The 19,826-nt window shown below is 38.2% G+C and overlaps 1 protein-coding gene across 8 annotated transcripts in view; it reads right to left on the reverse strand.

Moving 5' to 3' along the window:
- The window catches only part of COL19A1 (collagen type XIX alpha 1 chain), a 189,847-nt gene that overhangs the window by 137,317 nt on the left and 32,704 nt on the right, over positions 1–19,826 (reverse strand). For all 8 annotated transcript variants that reach the window (XM_030490407.1, XM_030490405.1, XM_030490403.1 and 5 more), the window contains 6 exons: positions 18,639–18,762; positions 17,979–18,254; positions 16,151–16,231; positions 13,879–14,004; positions 13,294–13,356; positions 7,501–7,554 (listed from right to left, as the gene is read on the reverse strand). In XM_030490407.1, coding sequence (XP_030346267.1) covers positions 7,501–7,554; positions 13,294–13,356; positions 13,879–14,004; positions 16,151–16,231; positions 17,979–18,254; positions 18,639–18,762 — 724 coding nt within the window. The remainder of the gene's footprint in view (positions 1–7,500; positions 7,555–13,293; positions 13,357–13,878; positions 14,005–16,150; positions 16,232–17,978; positions 18,255–18,638; positions 18,763–19,826) is intronic.

The raw sequence follows: 19,826 nt of genomic DNA on the forward strand, positions 1-19,826 counted from the left end.
GCCCCGTGACCGGCCACGTTCTGGTGGTTATTACAGTTTCATTGCAAATACCAGAGGGTATAACCTTCCACCCCCACTCTTATCTCACCAGTGTCACTCGCCTGAAGGAGCCCACGGCTTTGATGCCGAGCAGTACAAGCATTAGCATCTGGCTCCCAAAACACATTTGCACTACTGTTCTACTGAGAGGTACTAATTTGATTTTGAGCAAACCACAAGAGGACAGAAGACAATGCTACAGCTTTCCTCAAATGGGCTAGCTGACAGACTAAAGCATAATTTCCCCCTCCCCTCAAACAGCAACGATTCTTTAATTAAAAATGAAATCTCTGCTCACCAACAGCACACAATCTACAGCGGTCACTAATACACCATTCCTTCCAGAATGGAAATAACACCCAAGCAGTGTCACTGCACATAAGGTAATTTGATGCCACAGAGCTTTCTATCAAGAACCAAACTGAACTGCTGTCGTTTAGCTTTAGGAATTGAAAAACCAGGGAGCTCAACAGTTCCTGGAGTTGGGAACTGCAAAAATCACCTAATAAGGCAAAAATAAGTCAGCACAGCAGACAGCTCTCTGGAATCAAATTTATGATCAAAGGCTATTCAAAACACTTCCTTCTAATGCTAAGGAGAGAGTGAGAGCAAGCAAGAACTATACATGCTAAAGCTATGAAACAAGTTTAGGAAAACGTAATGCTCTGAAGTGTATTTGCCCAGTAAGATTTTTTGAAATCACATATATGCATCAGAAAGCTATTGCTTTCATATCCATCCATCTGTTAAAATCAGATATGTCTTAATTATACACAAAGATACCACTGAAAACACAGAGTACAACACTCATACCAAATTTGTTGCAGTAATAGATGGTGTCCAACTGCCTGATTTCCAGTGGCCAGCAATTCTCAAGGCTTTAAACTTAGCGGTAATAAAGTTTCCAACTGGAAAAGCAGTCTTTGTTTTTTGAGGCTAATCTATTTACTTGTTTACCCATAAAACCCTAGTTTTAAATATCTGCACCGTATTTCACGTTAAAATGCTCTTTTGGCTTTACATTCTTACAGCTCACAATACTACTTTGAAAAGCTGTTAAATACTTTTTCCTATATTAGTGATTATATTCTTTTCATCTCTTTTGGAGGCTTCAGAGTAAAGCAGTACAAGGATTTTTCAAAAGCTGCATACCTTGTAAAATTTGTGTCCATACCTGATCTAAAAATACTGAAATATAACTGATTAGCAATGACGGGAGCTCAGAAATTGGATGGCACTGAACAAAAGACAGACAAACTGAGTAAGATGGCTTTAAGCAGTACCTATCCAGTGCTCCACATGCATTTTTGGAAGCTTTCTCAGAGATGCTGATGAGCTACTTCAGAAATATCCTGACCTCTGCCAAGGATCTGTACAGCTCATGAAATATGAAGGCACTGTGTCCAGAGATTTTTCAAGACAGCTGCAAGGAAAAGACTGCATTACTGTAACCTCAACACCAATGGCTCCTCAGATTTGTGTATTTGCATGAGTGACTGGTACTCCAGGAGTTCATGCTGAACTGGCGTAATAGGCCATATACCCATGGCTCTCCTGAAAAGTCAAATTTGCTTTGGAAAATTCTAGACAGAGTTTCCATGGTCTAGCTGGAGCTATAGCGAAAGCAAGTCAATGGTCACAAGGATCTTCATGATGACATGATTTGATACAGATGTACATTTAACAAGTTTCCAGTTGTGGATTTTATGACATAGCTGGCCCTGAAGACCTGACCCTGCAGTATGGAGGTGGGTATTGAAACCATCTCTGAAAGTAATTTGAAGTCACATGCTGTATTAGCATGTTATCTTTTTTTTTCAACTTTTAAATTAATGTATATATATTTAAATCATGTTGGAAATCGAATGGACATTTCTAAGCCATGATTTATAGTAAGCTTCTGAATTCAATTTCTTCTCTAAAAAAAAACCCAAAACCTTACAACATGGCAGTTTTCAAACTCATGTTCTCAGGTATCACTAGGGAAAGGGGAGCTCTTCCCATCAGGCAATGCAAAGTAGGCTGTTCAGGAAGTGTTAACATGCTGCTTTGGTGTGGCACACATACCACAAATGGTATCTATATCTCGTTTTGGAAACCCTTTTACTAATCATTTCTTTACCTGTACCAAATACAAAAAGAACCATCTTAATTATAAAAGGGTAATAGAATTTCACAAGAATAAAAGTATCAATGTTGGGTTTCAGAGTCAGTTAAAAGTGAACACAGAACACTGACAGTGGACTTCAGAAAACTGAGCTTAAAGATAACCATCTCATACAGTTAAATGAGAAAAACACCACCAGAAACAACACAATATATTCTAGTCCTGCTATCTTCCGGCTTACAAAATACGTGAGTTCATGCACGCTTTGTTGGGCCCTTGCCACAAACTCTAGAATGGTTTGGTTTGGAAGGGACCTTAAAGACCATCTAGTTCCAAACCACCTGCTCCAGGCAGGGACACCTTCCACTAGACCATGTTGCCTGAAGCCCCGTCCAACCTGGCCTTGAACACTGCCAGGGATGGGGGCAGCCACAGCTTCTTTGGGCACCCTGTGCCAGCGCCTCACTAACCTCATAGGAAAGAATTTCTTCTTAATGTCTAATCTAAATCTAGCCTCTTCTAGTTTAAAGCCATTCCCCCTTGACCTGTCACTACACGCTCTTGTAAAAGCCCCTCTCCAGATTTCCCATAGGGTCCCTGTAGGTACTGGAAGGCTGCTATAAGGTCTCCCCAGAGCCTTCTCCAGGCTGAATAACCCCAAAATACATGCAGTGAACAAAAGGAACAACCCTTTTACAGATACCTACTGCAGCTTCATGTAAACCCAATTCATGACTCCTGAAGTACAAATCGCACTCATGCAGTTGGTAGAGCTCCTGAAATGTACACTCTGGGTTTTTTTCCCTCTAGTCTGACTTTTAATATAAATCTAAGTTCTGCAGTGATAAACATTGTTTTTATTCATATAAGCATTTCTTTCTCCTTTCAGTCTATCTAAACTGTTTAGTTTATTAATACACTGGAGGAGCACCCATACAGTGCAGTAGCAAATGCACAGCATATTGAATATTACCCTGCCTCTTCAGGTTTACTGTGCAAAACCAGCTGTTTTAAAAAGCTTACTAGATATATTTAATACTTTAGTTTGTCTGTTCATAATCTAAATTGTGAAAAATTAGTGCAAAAAACCACAACAGTAAAGCTGAGCTGTTTGAAAGTCAAGTATTAAAAGTCAATGGTGTCACAACTATTTCACAAAATGTCGTTTAAGAAACATAGATGCATCATCTTTACCACTATGAACTGTATACAATGAACCATAAGAAAGCAATCACTATGGAGGTTTGGATAAAGGGGAACACAAAAACAAAACCAGTTTAGTTTGGTAAGTCTTTTGAATTTCTTGAATTACATCTCTGGCTACATTGTTATTATTTTTCAGAATGTACTGACTGAGGAAGAGAAAGTATTTTCATAATAGGAAAACAGCCAAATATGGACTGGCCAAGAACAGAGCCAATTACTCACCTTCAGCAGCTTGAGTCCTTTGAGCCTTGCTGCCATCCGCACATTCTCAGAAGCTTAAGAGCTTTTCAGCTAGCAGGACCCATATCATAACACACATGAGCCATAACTGCCCAAGAGGCTTAGTACTTTGTATCAAAGTACATGCCATGGTGGCAACCTATCTGTCAGAACCAGGAACTCCTCCACCAAACTTTTTAAGCACACAGAGTTTATCCACCCCCTAAAACGGGATACGTCAAAACAACTGAGTGGTGCATCTTGACTGCCAAGGCATCATAGACCAGCAAAAAAACCCCCCAACAAACCAAATAACCAAACAAACCAAAAACCCACCACCCAGCCCCAAGCAGGACTACATCACCTAGCCAGGACATAAATAAACTTTTAATCTGGAGCTTCGTTGTCACAGCAGTACAGACCCAGAAGCAAAGTGAAGGAAAGGACTTGAGATATTCAAGTGTCAGCTGAGTGACACAAGAAGTGCAGGGAACAGAACTAATCAAGTTTATAGAAACAGGCCTTCTAATAATCAAGTTTATCTCATTCTAAGGTAAACTTCTAAAATAGGTCAAATGAGCTGATATCGTTGCTTACTCACAGCAACCTGATTAAGATCTGCTATGTATTTATTCTCTGAACCTCTCCCCATGGAAAGAAGTATTAACAATGGAATATTACCGTGGGTAGGTTTTGGGTGGATCAGAAAGAGTACCTCTGCTCTCTGAAGCCTCAAACTGCATCTACATAAAAAATAATTGTATTGTTTCTTTTGTCTTTTTCCTATTTCTACTAGTGACTCAGGGGGCAGATCTGCACAAAGCTGAGACAAATACAGAACAGAAAAATATAAAAATAGCCATACCAGTCAAACAAATATAACATCTCTAACAAAAGATAATGCGTACTGATGGGTTTAAGAGGATAAACAAACATCAGTAGCTCCTGAGAATGCTCTCCCAGCATAGTACAGTCAGTACCTCCACTTCCTGAAAAGCAGGATACGCCTTTGTATGTAACAGTGCTTGGTGCATTTTTACTCTTTCACTTTATTCAGTTGTCACAGAATCTATGTACATTGTTAGCATCCAGAACTTCCCAGAAAAATGAGCACAAAAATAACAGATGCACAAAAGTTTACACAGCTCTTGATGCATCAACTGAGAGACAGAACATGTTAACACCATTCACGACACAAGGAAAACAAAGTGATTCTACCTCCAGAAAGGAGCTAATAATTCCACATGGCACTGTACTACTCTGCATAGACATGGCAACTCTGCTAGCAGAAGCTGGGTGGCTGGATCTCAGTTTCTTCATCCAGCTATGCTTGCCCAAAATAATTTGCCTGTTTGTTTTTTTTTTTTCTCTTTTAAGCAGCTTTTGGGTTTGCCAGTTTCAGATTCCACAGTAGTTTATTTTAAATTTGCAACAATGGCATGGCTTTTATGTAGTCTGAATTAAAAGAGTTATGATCGTCAGGAAAAGTACAGTGCCTTGATATTAAATATGATCTTACTGTTGAGCCTTACATAAACTAACAGAAGCTTTGGGATTTGGTCTGACAGTGAATCTGCAAGGCGCTAAGCAAAAAAACCCAAACACTATTAACCATGGAAACTGTAATAATAACTTGTACTGGAAAAGCAATTCAGCTTAGTAATTTTAAAGAATGGTAACATCAGAGAAGGAGCTACAGAAAGAGCCAAGGGAAAACATTCTAGATCAATCTTATTCAATTTACAAAGCTTTACAATAACTCTTTCCACTAATTCACATCTGGGAGCACAACAAAGTAAAAACTGTCTGGCTGGATCAAATCGAAGGTTTCTCTAGTCAAGTATATGACTACAGTTGTAGCAACGACAGATGCCTACAGAAAAGTATAACCACAGGGCAACCAAAAAGACTTCTCCAGCGGGTTTCCCAGACTTCAGTGTCTTGGAGCTCAAGAACTTTCAGACAAGCAGCAGTGTCTGTCTGACACACTCCATGGATCTTTCTTCTATCAACTTTCTAATAAATTTTCAGACTGATTAAACCCTGTGGCAGACTGTCCAAACTGTTATCACGTAATAGGAAGAATGAACCCTTTATAACCTTTTTGAACTTGCTATCAGACAAGTCTGATGCCCCAATTCACACACTGAAAAGGAGAGTAAAATGAATAAATAGATTCCTACTAATCTTTTCTGTTCATTCATGATTGTACAGAGCACAGAATAGGACATATTTCACATCAGTTGTGCCTTTTTGCAACTTGAAGTCCACCTTAACTGGAAGATGCCCAATGCTCTTGATCACTCTTGTCACCTCCTCTGAACCTTTTCCAGTAGTATTTGATCCCCTTTGAGATATGGAAACCAGAACCCTATACACCATTCAAGATGCAGCACAATATGGTTTCATTATATGACATTAAGATGCTTTTGCTTTGTTCCCTATTCTCTTCCTAATCATTCCTAAATTCTGTTTATTTGACTAGTACTTAACAGTGAACATACATTTTCATTGATCTGTAATTCCAAGATTACTTTCCTGAACAGTAATAGCTAGTCCTGTCTGACATGAAATATGTAACATTTGCTTTGTTTTTCTTCTTCATCTGCACTTTAGTATTACTTTCTCTGAGTTTTACATACCACTCTATGATTCAGTCCCTCAACATTGCAAAGTCATTTGAACATCTCTGCAGCCTGCTCTCAATTTTTCTACCACATCAGCAGCAAATACCATTATTTTAAATCAACTCTCTAGTAATATGTCTAACTCCCATTTTTAACAAAACACAATTTGAGACAGAAATACTAAGTAAAAGATAGATTCATATATCCTGTTAATTACAGATTTTAAATGTGAAAGTTGAAGTGAAACTCTACTTCCTTCAGTATTTAGAAATCTGGGTAATTACAAAATAAACCAAACCCTCACCATTACTAAAATGTTGCATATACATGAAAGCAGCATGTCAACCAATAAAGTGCAATACTGAAATTCAGAGCCTCTCACAGCAACAGCTGCCTTTAAAAGGCATACTTGCTTATGGCATTGAAAGAGCAGAAACTTGAAGTACACAATGAAAAAGAACCAGAATTGAGGGCGGATGACTAAAATCATGACAGTAAAAACACCGAATAAATAAATAAATAGATAAATAAATAAATAAAAGTCAGTGATGAGCACTAACACAGGAATCTGGAAAGTTTCATCCATTTATGTATCAACTGACTTCCATGGACAAACAGAAAATCTAGTATTATTTCAACTGTTACTACGGAACAGAAGAAAAATCACAAGAGGTCAAATGATTAGAAACTCCAGCAACATGCTGTTTCCTCAGTTTTATGAAGGCTGTTATATAGAAGATGGTTGGTATTAGGCTAGTAGACCTCCTCTACTACAGCTAACTAACTCTGAACTCAATAAACCTGTACAACTGCCTCAATTCAAACACTACATTCCAAAAGGATGTGAAACTTATAATCTTGAATACACAGGTATTGAATACACATGCTTTCATAGCCATGGCTATTCTCATATCTTTGCTTAGAGTTCAATGGTGTTTATCTCCAAGCTCTACCAAGTGGGCTGTTAAGAGCATAAGAGCCCTTTCTAGGCTTACAGACCACAAACTGCACACCGGAACAAGTAGCTTACTTTGGTTCTAGATACCCCCTCCTCCCATCCTTTCCTGAAAACAAATGAACAAACAAAAAAACCCAACAAAAAACAAGGACATCTGCAGACAATATTATTGGTCTGAGCAGCTTTTTCAGAGTGTTACAAAACCATGGCAGTGCAGGTGAGAGAACAGCATTTTCTAACAGAAGTGCTCTATCCCCCTGTTGCTATACACAACTACAGATAAGCCACTGACATAATGAACACTTCCCATGACTCAAATTACATACCAATATACGCGAACGTACCTTTTCGCCAGGAAGGCCAGCAACACCATCCTGTCCTTTCGCGCCCATTTCACCCTGCAAAACAAATCATTCAGTTAGAAGTTCTAAAGTCTTCTGAGGTTAACAACTATTCAGGTCATATCTGATGCAACAGAAAAGCATATTCTACTCTGCTACCTTGTTTTTGTCATGCTTAGCAATGTAACCACTGTGGAGGAGGATGCCTTATATGTAATAATAAAATCAGATAAAATAAATACATTTAAACCACCTATAATGTCAATTAAGGCCCTCATGTGACAAATACTCGCACATGCACATTTCTATAAAAAGCAGGTCTGCCGATTTTAAGGGAATTCACTGTGACAGCAGAGTGAAGCCAAGTGGGTCCATTTTCACTGGGTTGAGTGTGTTCTACACTGAGAAAGCTCAACATATAATACAGGCTTGTTTTATCTAAAAGTAATTTTTACAAGACATTCTTTAAACTCAGTTCCTCTCTCCCTCCCTTTTACCCCCTCAGAGAAACCAAACGTAAGCAATCTGTAAGAAAATTTCAGTTTTAAGAGACAAATGACCGACTGATCTGGAGAGGTATGGAAGATCCCAGCAGCTGCAAACTGGACCATGAGTCTTAAAAAATACTGAAGAAAAGATCAAACACAGAATTTTTGCTTAATAATGTCAAGTATAAGGGTTACGAAGTTTAAAATAAAAATCGTGTGGACATTAGAGGAATATAATGAAAGCACTGAAACGACACTATAGTCTTACTTTAAAAACAAAACATTAGGTTTGTCTACTTGTACCAAGAAGAGAACATTCTCCAGCAAACAGAAAATGCCACAACCTTTTTTGGAGTAATCCAATTCTTTACGAACAAAAAGTCATTGGTTTGGAAAGAATTAACTATCAAATTGGTCTTCGAGAGAAAAGGTTGCATGGAGAAGAGTCACATTTACACAAATAATTGGTACCAAAAATAGGTTGTAAACCTAGGTTTGGAACCCAACTCTAAAAGTGCAAATCCAAAAGCCCCTGCTGAGGAATTAGTGCCCAAGACCTCTAAACCCATAAAGTGCATAACTTTTTAAATAGCAGGATCCTGGAAACCCATAGTTCTGATATTCAGCATATACAAAAACTTCTTGGTATTATGCAAAGTTCACCACTTAGTCAATAAACCCACTCTGCAGCAACAAATTTCACTTTCTCACAATCTTCCCAAATAGGATACACACATGGTGCTGCAGTGACTTTTTCTTCTGTTACATATAGGACAGGAGATGCTTTACAGTGTAGCAGAAAGGCTTTGTCTAGGCCACGGAATGTTCATGTTCTGTGCCCTTTGCAGCCTATGAGCACTCCCAGCCTGTACCCCCGCTTGCCTGGACCACTGATGCCTGCGAGTGCACTTGTGGTCATGGGATCTAAAGTTGTTTCAGAGTTCACAAGAGGAACATGAGGAACTGCACAGGTGAACTGCATCACAGCAGCCTGGGGGAGGGAGGGAGGGAGAAAATCCACACTAAAACCCAACAAACCCCCCCAAACTCTCAAAGTGCTACTACAGGTTAGGTTTCCTCATTTTGTTTTAAAGTAGAAGGATGTATCCTAATGACTGTCAGCATAATTTTGAAGTACACTGTCATACCCGAATACTATGGTCATTGCTTCTTGGCCTACCATAACACTTATCTACCTTCCTTTCCCCTAATTTTAATTTCTTGGCAACTATTCACAGAAACCATCATGAAATGACTGCATGTGCACAGCCTGGCTCAAAACTCCTTTGTTTATAACACATGAGCTAAGTAAATCAATCAAAATGAATGACTCCTGGTTGCAGAGTACTATTCCAGCCATAAGTCTAAACCACTCAGACACAACAGTGTTCTAAACAAGCCTATGAGCCATCTCCTATGTTCTTTTTATTCAAACATTGGAATGGTCCTTAGCTCTAACACAAAAGTAGAAGAAATTCCTGTGTGTGTGCAAAGAGCCTGAACCCACTGGCATTACGAGAGATAAAGTAGCACGACTGGCCCCTGGTTACCTTATCTAGTCGCCCACAGAGTGACTCTCTTATCTCTGCACGCTCTGTTCCCTTACACCACTTGCCAGTATTTTAATAGACCAGAACCACTTTGTTACATTCAGCAGTGTATTTTTGTATATTGTGTAGTCTAAAATTACACAGCCTGCTACATGCCAGGAAGCCTTTAGCATATGTGACTTACTACCCAATTAACCAAGGTATGTTTACACTTCCACTAACTGCAGATAGACTTTTGAAGACAATTATTTCCCACTGCAAATTAGATCATGAAATTATGTTTCTGTCTTGTAATTGTGATTTTAATAGCCACAGTCTGGAAGTTTCTAGTTTCTCATGCTTTTATCCAATGAGTTTAGAGATCATATATTGTAGGTTGTACAACCTGTAACAGTATTCACACAGGCAGCATGACAGAATAAAATTTAAAAAAATAGTTTTGTTTGGTTTTGGGGGGTTTTGTTTTTTGGCTTTTTTTGGTTTTGTTTTGTTTCATGGCATTTTCCTTTGCTTGTTCAGATCTCAAAGTCCTTCATGAAAGTGAAAAAGCATCCCTTTCTCTATCTTACATGGTAGATGTCAAAAGTATAGAGATGAGATGAAAAAACCAGGATTCCTGACCATCAGGCCTACATCTACCCCTTAATAAATCTATTTTATGCCTGAACAAGAGTATTCTAACTCCCAACACACACTGCATTTGAGCTTTTTAAGTTTATGTAAATAAATTAGCAAGAATGGGAATAAAGAATCACATTAGTTTAGAACTACCAAAGCAAACAGAAATACATGCTGCCAGAAGAACAAACTCATAAGCTGGTGAACACTAGCAGTTCAATGCTGGCATTTATAGGTTATAAAGCACACTCAGTGTAACAATATTCAAAGGTAGTACCATGAGCTTTAAGCCTACTGTTAGGATTTTCTACCAAGGGTACCAATGAAAATCCTTTTCAACTGAGTATAAGATACCTATTGAATAAAATATTTAACACATAGTACATTTTCCAGGAGGTGATTTCTTGCAAGCAATAGGGTAGCTTGTACATGTTTCACAATGCTTATTTTGGTAAACTCATAAGCAGACAGCGTGGAAATTCAGCAGGCTGGGAAAAAAAAAAAAATTTAGAAAAAATGAAAATTGCTTCTGTCAACTTTCCAGAAAGCCAAGCTAAATTCTTAAAAAAGAGATTGCAGAGAGCAAACATGCTTCTTTCCAATGATGCCAATCAGTCTTTTCGCTGAAGTGGAACCAATTTTGCACATCTGAGACCACCTGCAGTATTACACTTGTGACCATTTTTTTTACATTAACTATTCAGGGAGTTTCAAAAGCACTTGACCTTTAACTCCTTGCACCATGCAGCCTTTATTCAACACACCTGTCCTAGAAATGATATGCTAGCAGCAGACAAAATACACAGTACCTTGATTCCTGTACCACACATTGCTATTAGCCCTGTTCAGCAGAGACAGCCTAAAGCCAAATGTGGTGATGGAGAGAATGACAGTGATAATTATTTAAGAAATCACGGTCCTTTCTCATTTAACTCCCCCAAAAAATGAAGAAAGTATTTTATTTAAAAACATTATTTTGTCTCTTAAATTGCAAATCTGTTTAAAATATATTTATATTGTGATATGGAGTGGGACTAACTCAACACAATATTTAATCTAGAAAACAACATCTACAAGGAATTTTGGGAGGAGAAAAATATTCTCAGCTGCATTCTGTACTAAGCAAGTACAGATGATGATTTTAATACTAAGATGAAACCAAATGCACTTAATAAAACAGAACAAATCACATTAACAGGGCCTAGAGCAGACACTGCTAGAGTATTGCATTACAACATTGCTCGTCTACAATGGGGACATATTAGTTCAGATCAGATGAGTGACATACGTCAGTTGTCAAAACACTTCTTAACCAAAATCAGTTTTGGTTTTGTAAGATTTGATTAAGTAAGTTAGTTTTCCCAGTTTTCATCTCTGCATAGTTATGTGTGCCAACAGCATCAGAAATGTCCAGGTAAAAGAAACGTGTAGCATTATCAAGAAAGAAGCAACAGCACACTCTGAAGAGAGTCATTCCCAGCAGACAGTGTACTGGCAACGTTTCCAAAAGTGATAAAGTGGAAGGTGACAGAGGTAATGTAGAGAATTCATCCTTTATATGAGATCTGTCATCTCTACAATTAATGTCAGAGGCAGTCCCTGTAAGAAATTACGTCAGCTAAAATTTAAAAAAATTAGATATGCAGATAGGCAATCAGTTTTCATGATTATAAAATGGTGACAGAAGTATTCAGACATGAGGGGAAAAAAAAAAAATCATTAGGAACTTTTAATTGATGAATACAATAAATTCAACTCAGAGAGTTTGCCAAGTGTGAGAAAGAAAACTCATCCCAAAGGTGGCACCACTCCACGGCTTCCCTGGCACTGGGGGAGAAGCAGGGAGTACATAGCCCAGGAAGTAACATCCCTGTTACGCCCAGTAGAAGCCCCCAGCTGGGTGCTGACCTGGCAGTACTGAGGCACAGATTTAGTGTGGCCCGAGCTGGGCGTCACTGGTTTAACCCCTGTGTTGGGATCAGTGACTGCTGCCTCCCCTGCTCCAGCTTCAGCTCTGGGGTGACCCCACTGAGGACAGGTAACACCCCCTAACCCTCTGAGCATCTCAGAATGCCGAGGACACACAACCAACCTCTCCACTCCTTCTTAAGGAGGACTTAAGCTGCTATCCTTAAGGCTGAAATGAATAATGAAAAGAGGTATATAAGCGAGACAATATTTTTTAAAGAAAACAAATTAAACTGTATTACTAATGATGTTTTTCCTTGTTAATTTGGTAACTCAGACTATTAGATGGTTAAAACATGAAGTAGAACTACCAATAAATTCTCAGCTCCATAAGCATGGAGAGTTCCCTTCTGCCCATTGTAGGATTTTAGTCTACCAAGTACCCTGGCAATTCCTGACTGTCATCACTGACAGCCAGCTGTATTTTGCCCCAAATTTTTCTTTTTTATAGAATCATAGAATGGTTTGGATTGGAAAGGACCTTAAGATCATCTAGTTCCAACTCCCTGCCCCACACTAGACCATGTTGCTCAAGGCTCTGTCCAACCTGGCCTTGAACACTGACAGAGATGCAGTATTCACAACTTCCTTGGGCAACCCATTCCAGTGCCTCACCACCCTCACTGTAAAGAACTTCTTCCTTATATTTAACCTAAACTTCCCCTGTTTAAGTTTGAAGGTCAGGTCCCTCTCCACAATTAAGAAAGCTTCAGTTACGAGTCATGTCAAAGAATATACAGTGCTGAGGTCATATGAGTGAATTCATACCCTCCTACTAATGACTGCAAGGATAAATCCACTATACAGGATTCTGTCCATCAGCAGTGACGTCCACACATGATATGGGAAAATTCTTGTCACAGATGACATACATGACTTCTCTGGTTTTGCATAAGGAGAAAGGACAATAGGACATACTAACAGGGTTGGGTAGGCATGTGCTTCCCAAGCAGGTAAACTGTGTTCCATGGAGTTGATGAGGGGATCCCAAAGGGAGACAGCTGTAGGCTACCCAACAAGAAGCCGATCTGCAGAACCAGGGATTGACTGATACAGAATTTAACCTGTGTACATGGAGATTCTTTTAGGGAATAACAAAATCTGTAGTTTCTATTTAAGAAAGATAAGCGAAAGATGAAGACTTGAAAGAGAGAATTCAACTGATATTTTACCTTTTCACCTCTATCTCCTTTGTGGCCTGGCAAACCAGCTACTCCTGGCAATCCTGCTTCTCCCTGATTTGAAAAGGAGAAAAAAAAAAATAAAAAAAAATAAAATCAACAAAGAAGCAGATCCAAAATTTGGTTTGGTTTCCCTGTCTTTATGACAAAAGCCTAACGAAGCAAATGACTCAGAATAAATACAGCTCAGGAGAAGGATCTTAGAAAAAAGCATTATGTAGAAAATAATTTATTCTCAAGCAAAAACATTTATGCTAAATACAGTGTCTGAATATAATTCTCATTTTTACTGTGATCTTTTTTTGGGTGTATATTCATACAAGTAAATGTTACAGACACTAACTAAGTCTACAACGTACTGTTTCTTAACTGGGAAATACAATGTAAGTACATTACAACCCTGCAAACCAGTAAATTTTTTTATTTTTTTTTTTTTTAGCTATGAAAAATACTAATAAAATCAAAGTTTTGCTGGGTTTTTTGGGGGTTTTTTTTTAATACCTAGCAGGATTAAACAGCATGATGCACTAAAAAGCAATAGGAAAACTTTATTTAGAAATAAATATTTGCTCTTACTTTATCTGGAAAGCAGTGGCATCTCTCTCTTGATTCCTGCTGTGTTTCTGGAAGCATGTATATTTTGCTGCCATGAACAGTCACTGGTGATGAAGTTGTAGCAAGTAGCCTCTCCTCATGTGAGCACTAAAATAAAAAGATTTTTGATTTTTTTGTGCACTTTGGTTAATAAACAGATACCATCTGAGCTCTATTTTTAAGTTACTTTCTGGTTTTATACTCCTGTACACACCATATTACAGAGAAGCCGCAACCATTGCCAAACAGAGGAAAAAGCTGTAGTAAAATAAAGTCTAGACATGGTGATTCTTCTGTACTAAAATTAATGCAAGGTAAAACTAACCTGACTATCCTACCTTCTTTCTTCCAAAATTGCCTGGACAGTCTCTGGGAGAATAAAGTCTCCCAAAATTAGAAGCAGTGAAGCAGAAAATCCCTGTAGGAAAAAAACCAGACCGTACTTCTCAGTCTCATCCTGTCCTCCACCCCCTGCCCCAAAATGGCAGAGTGAGTGTGAGGGAAAATTCTGTAATTTTTTCATAACGAAATACTTCAGGCATGCACAGTTCGGAAACAAACAAAAAGCCCTGAAGCCAGTATTCACCTGTCTGTGACTCAGAGCTGAGCCAACCTGATGATATACTACAGGACAAGCCAACAGAACCTGATAAACTTCAGAAACTCTCAAGATGTAATGAGGTCTCCTGTGAACCTTCTGTCAAAGAAATTCCAACAGGATTTACATCTTAGTGTAGAAATTTGTATTCAAGGATAAATTCTTTCCTTTAAATTACTGAAAATGTAGCCCTTACAATGGGTAAGGAAGTAATGAAAAAATAAATCGGAATATGTAATGGTGGTTTCAATATGAAAGTCATTAACAATCAGTCCCCCCTTTTTTACCTCTTCAACAGAAGACATAAAAATGAAGCCGATGGTACTCTTAGCTACATAGCTGAACGAATGTTTAAAATGCTATTAACAAAACTTATCAATCTTTTTGTGTTCATATATAGTAAGGGCTTGTTTTGGTTTTAGTTTTTGCTACTTTGTCAAAACTGCTAACTAAATTAGCAGTTATGTATTGTAAAATTGGATTTTGACACACAAAGTGGAACCTACAGAACAAAATCCATCATTTCACCTATCCATGAGGTTATACATTCAAAAGAAACCCCGCACTTATAATCAGGAATATATTTTGAAATATATTTGAACAATAAAGTATTCTTTAAAATAAAATTTCTCTTGATAAATTCGATCCAGCCTCCTCCATGCTTCTGAGCACCTATCAGTTGTCAGCTCCCATGAAGCCTTCTGCTCCTCTGTTCTTGAGCAGTTTTATCCCTCCATTCCAGGTGCCCTTTTCTGTCTTGTCTTTGTAGATGGAATCACTTAGTCCTTTGGCATGCTCTGTTTGGGTTTTTTTGCTGACTGCAGGCTGGCTGGTGATGGTACTACCTACTACCTCAGAGGAGCCTGCTCTTACAGACTACTCATAACTAGCAGACTAATATTTTACCATATTTTCTTTTGGATGTTTTGGTTGTGGGTTTTTGTTTAAGGGGTTTGGTTTTGTTTTTTTTCCCCCTCTCTAAATGGGCTTGATTCAGCAGAACAATCACACCTGCAACTTCAAGCATTTCTATAGTTCTAGTGCCTCCCAATTTACACTGATTCCGCCCATCAAAACAAAAGGCAAAAGTGAACCCTTCAAAATAAACCAGTGTTTTTCTTTATGTTAAACAATATACACATCTCAGCATGTGTGTTATAGAGAAGAAAGCATTTGCCAACTATAAAACACCCATTTCTCCACATTTGAGTACTGAAATAAGGGACACATCCTCAAAACCTTCATATTTTCCTTCCTTTCCACAGTCATGGAGACTCTTTCATGGGCTTTGTTTACCATCTGTAATGCTTCACTAGATGCAACTGTTACAGAAATGGCCTCTGTTATTTGAAGACATCCTCAGGTCATCACAGTGATTTGTTTCCCATTTTCTGAGACTTCCTCAGTTACTAATTAGATATCAATCAATGCTAAAAAATGCATTTAAAACGCACTAGCAGCACCTAGTGCCTTTTACTGAAGTTCCATCACTGTGCCATTTAGTTAGGCAGCAAGAAACAATGTACCATGACTCCAGATACAGGATTAATTTTTAAAAGGTAATTAATCTAACACTTCTATTGAAATTTCTTTACAACTCTTTAGTAAGGAACAACAAAGCAATTTCTTTGTATAAACATTTGCGTTTTAACTTACCAGGTCTGCAGATATTTCACAACACGTATCTTCTGTTGCAAGTTTTGGATTACAATAAACTGCTAAGTGGTGAAGTTCAATCTATTAAGAGATACAAAACAGATTCATATGAGATGTAAAAAATCATGAGTTACAGTATGCATTTTCTTATCTTAGCATAATAAACCTTCCCTCCGAAACACTGCAAATCTCTGAAATGCTGGAAAAGACAAATCCATAAAAAGTACATAGCTCCTCACTTAAAGACAAATTATGCAGTCTATTACTTTGATGTCTATCACATTTTAGATTTAATTTATCTTCACTAAGTTGCATCCCTCTGTACTGCTCTTGTTATGCTACACAGGCATCTAAGCCCTCTAGACATCCTCTGCAAGCCTTCTCAGGAAGGTAATTTTCTCCTCTAGTGAACTAAAGTAAAGGTTTGATAAGCTCTATCTCACTTCCATCTTCTATCACTTTGGACAAGACCTTTGCCTGGACCCTACCACTAAATCACCTGCCAAGCAAAAATCACAAATTCTGTACATAAAGATTGTTTCACAGATTTGGGGTGGATTGGTGAGATGAACTGCATCTAATTTTAACTAGATAATCCTGGCCTCCTATGACTCTTTCTGCAACTGTTTTGAGTCCTTTGTTTCTCTCCATTACACTTGGTTTTGAGAAGAGTGAACTGGTACAGGATCTGCTCTGCTGCCTTCATCAGCTTTGTGCCCATGATGTTTCCCTGCAAACGTGGAAATCCCGATGGGCAATTTCCACTCAGAATTATCCAGCCCTTGCCATGCAACCCCCGCAAGATAAAAAAAATCTGCTCCTCCTCCTGCACGTTATTTGGAAATGAGGAGATGATACATGCATTTCAAATAACGTTGAACTCAGTCTTAGAAGTAAAACAAAGCATGAGCTTGGACCCATGAAATAGGAGCTCTGAGTCCAGGCCAAAGTGCTCCACGCCTCACAGAACTGATTTCTCCCACAATGCTAGCTTGCAGTTACAATGTGCTATTTTCATCTGGAACTCTACAGTGTACACAATATAGCTGAAACTTTCATATGGTCACTATAAACCCCGAGCCAGACGCTTTCAACCTGGTAACTGGATGTTAGCATACTTAAAACAAACTGATGTTTCCTGGAGCTTTCAAATTACTTGCTGTGAGCTCTCTGCACAAGGAAACAGAGGAGAGCATCTCTGGGACACACCACCACCCAGAATATTATGGAGTTGCCTTGGGCAGTTCTTGTACCAATGGCTGCAAGAAGCACACCTCCAGCCACTTCCTAATCCCTCCCATTACGAGGAGGGAGTGACAACTATGAACAATGTGCCCCTATTTCTGCATAGCTGAATTACCCTGGAATGTGATACAATCTTGATAGAGAGGTAATCCTTACTATTTTTGTGTCTCCCCTTTACCAAAGAGAAAGTAAGTCTAACAGATGACTGACACAAACTTATAAATAATCTCATAAAAATTAAAAGAAAAAAGAAGTACCACTGGAAATTATCTCTAAATGTCTACAGACTAATATGTCTACAGTAACTACGTGGCTCTTACTCCAAAGCAAATACAGAAACACAGACTTCTGAAACCAGGACTGAGTTTTTTAGTCACTTTGGTACAGACAGTTTGCTTTAGCAGATGCTACAACACTGAATATTGTTTAAAGAAAAAGACTTAAGGACTTTAAATTAGGAATACACACTCAAAATTAATAGCCAATTTTGAATCTTTAATCTATATAATTCTTTACGATTGTGTTAACAGAAGCGTGGCTAAAACATGATTTCAAGTTATCTGGTTTTCCTTTCACTACTCACATCTACAGGCTTATCATCTGCAGCACGAGAAGCAATCAGAGTCCTTCCCTGCAAGTCAATGGTGAATTTTTCATCAGTCTGCTTTCTCTCAATTAAATTACAATCCAAATAGAGGGAAATGATCCCTGACTGCACGCTAATACCAAGCTTATGCCACTGCCGATCAAACAATGGATAAATTTCTCGACTCTTAAAAGTGTAGTGCAGTATATTTCCCTGAGCAGATTTGGTCATATACTCCACAACCTTTTTTGTACCATCCAGAAGGAGAGAGATCTGAAGAGAAAAGAAAAGAAGTGGTCATTTAAACGTTGAGTATAAGAATTAAACACATATATCAACTCTGCATAATAAAAATACTTCCAACTATATAGACTGGGCAAGAATTATGTTTTGAAGCATTCTTCTATTTAACTTTGTAAATAAATATCAGCTATAAATCATAACATGTCTATCACCCTTAGTTTGCAGTCTTAATGCATTTTGTTATATTTTTTGTCATTCCTATAATAAATGATCAATTGTTTCAGAGCAGTCTGTCTATTCCACATAAATTGTAGCTAAAACCAATGGTGAAACAGCCACTAAGTTATATTTGCCATTTTATATGGGAACAAAAAAGAAACTTAATGAAAAAAATAAATCAAAGATGACTCTAACCTCAGGTGTGTCATACTGATTTAAAACTTGCCATATATACCAACGCTCCTTCTTGGTATTTCGCCGTAGACGGAACGTAGCCACTAGAGAGTATTCTTCAGGAAGCCCATTTGGAAATACTTGCCTACAAGAGGAGGGCGGAAAAAAGAAGATTTTTTGTTGTTCTTATACACACAAACACTGCTTAAAATGAATGTGCAGAAATAATTCCTGGTGAAAACGAGGAGCCAAATGCTCATTCACATTCATACAAATTGAGCGGCTTCAGCATTCAGAAGCGCCTCTTCTCAGAAGTACAGTTCAGTCTGTCTATAAGAATAAACAGCTGAAGATTTCGCTGATGAATTTTTTGTTCTAACTTTTTTAACATCTGTGATTACTATAAATAGGCATCTTAAAAGAACTGCTGCAATGTGAATGCCACACACAAACATATTTTAAAATACTGCTTTTCCCAATTTATTTCTTGCGATACTGGAACAAGTTTCCCAGAGGATTTGTGGAATAATCCCCACCCTTGGAGACTTTCAAAACACAGCTGGACCAGGCTACTAATAACCTGATCTAACTTTCAAGTTGGTCCTGCTTTGAGCCGGAGGTTTGATCCATTGACCTTCACTCCGACATCTTGAGAATCAGGACAGCTGGACTTGAGCAGGCTTGACCGAAAATACAGAATGCATTTCTGAATGAATGACTTGCTGTTGTTGATTCCGTTATTCCTTTCTTACCTATGTCAATACCTCTAAAACAAGTCTGACTTGCTACCTATATCACACAATGCAGTACACCACCACTTCTACAAGTTATTTGAAAAGTTTGTATTTCAGAAGAAGAGAAATTAGTCTGTAACTCAACTCTAGAGACTTTAGGAATCATTAAATATATATTAATTCTGTACTAAACAAATTAGGATGGTGCAATCAACTTTTTTCTTTTGAAGCTTCTGCATTTCACATTATTTCTTTTCTAAGACAGAAGGGGATAAATGGAAACCACAGATGCAAACACTACACAACACACGAGCAGCTGAAGCGTTAACATTGCTGTTTACTGAAAACTGTCAAGATTGCCCAACTAGCCACACTGCATAAGGTATTCCCTGGATCAGAGCAGAGGAAACCTGAGGGCCCCAAGCAAAATAAAAATTCCCTGTTTTTCTTCCCACAGTCATGTGAAGTAAATGGC

The sequence above is a fragment of the Strigops habroptila genome, chromosome 6 (genome assembly GCF_004027225.2).
Source record: "Strigops habroptila isolate Jane chromosome 6, bStrHab1.2.pri, whole genome shotgun sequence".
NCBI lineage: Eukaryota > Metazoa > Chordata > Aves > Psittaciformes > Psittacidae > Strigops > Strigops habroptila.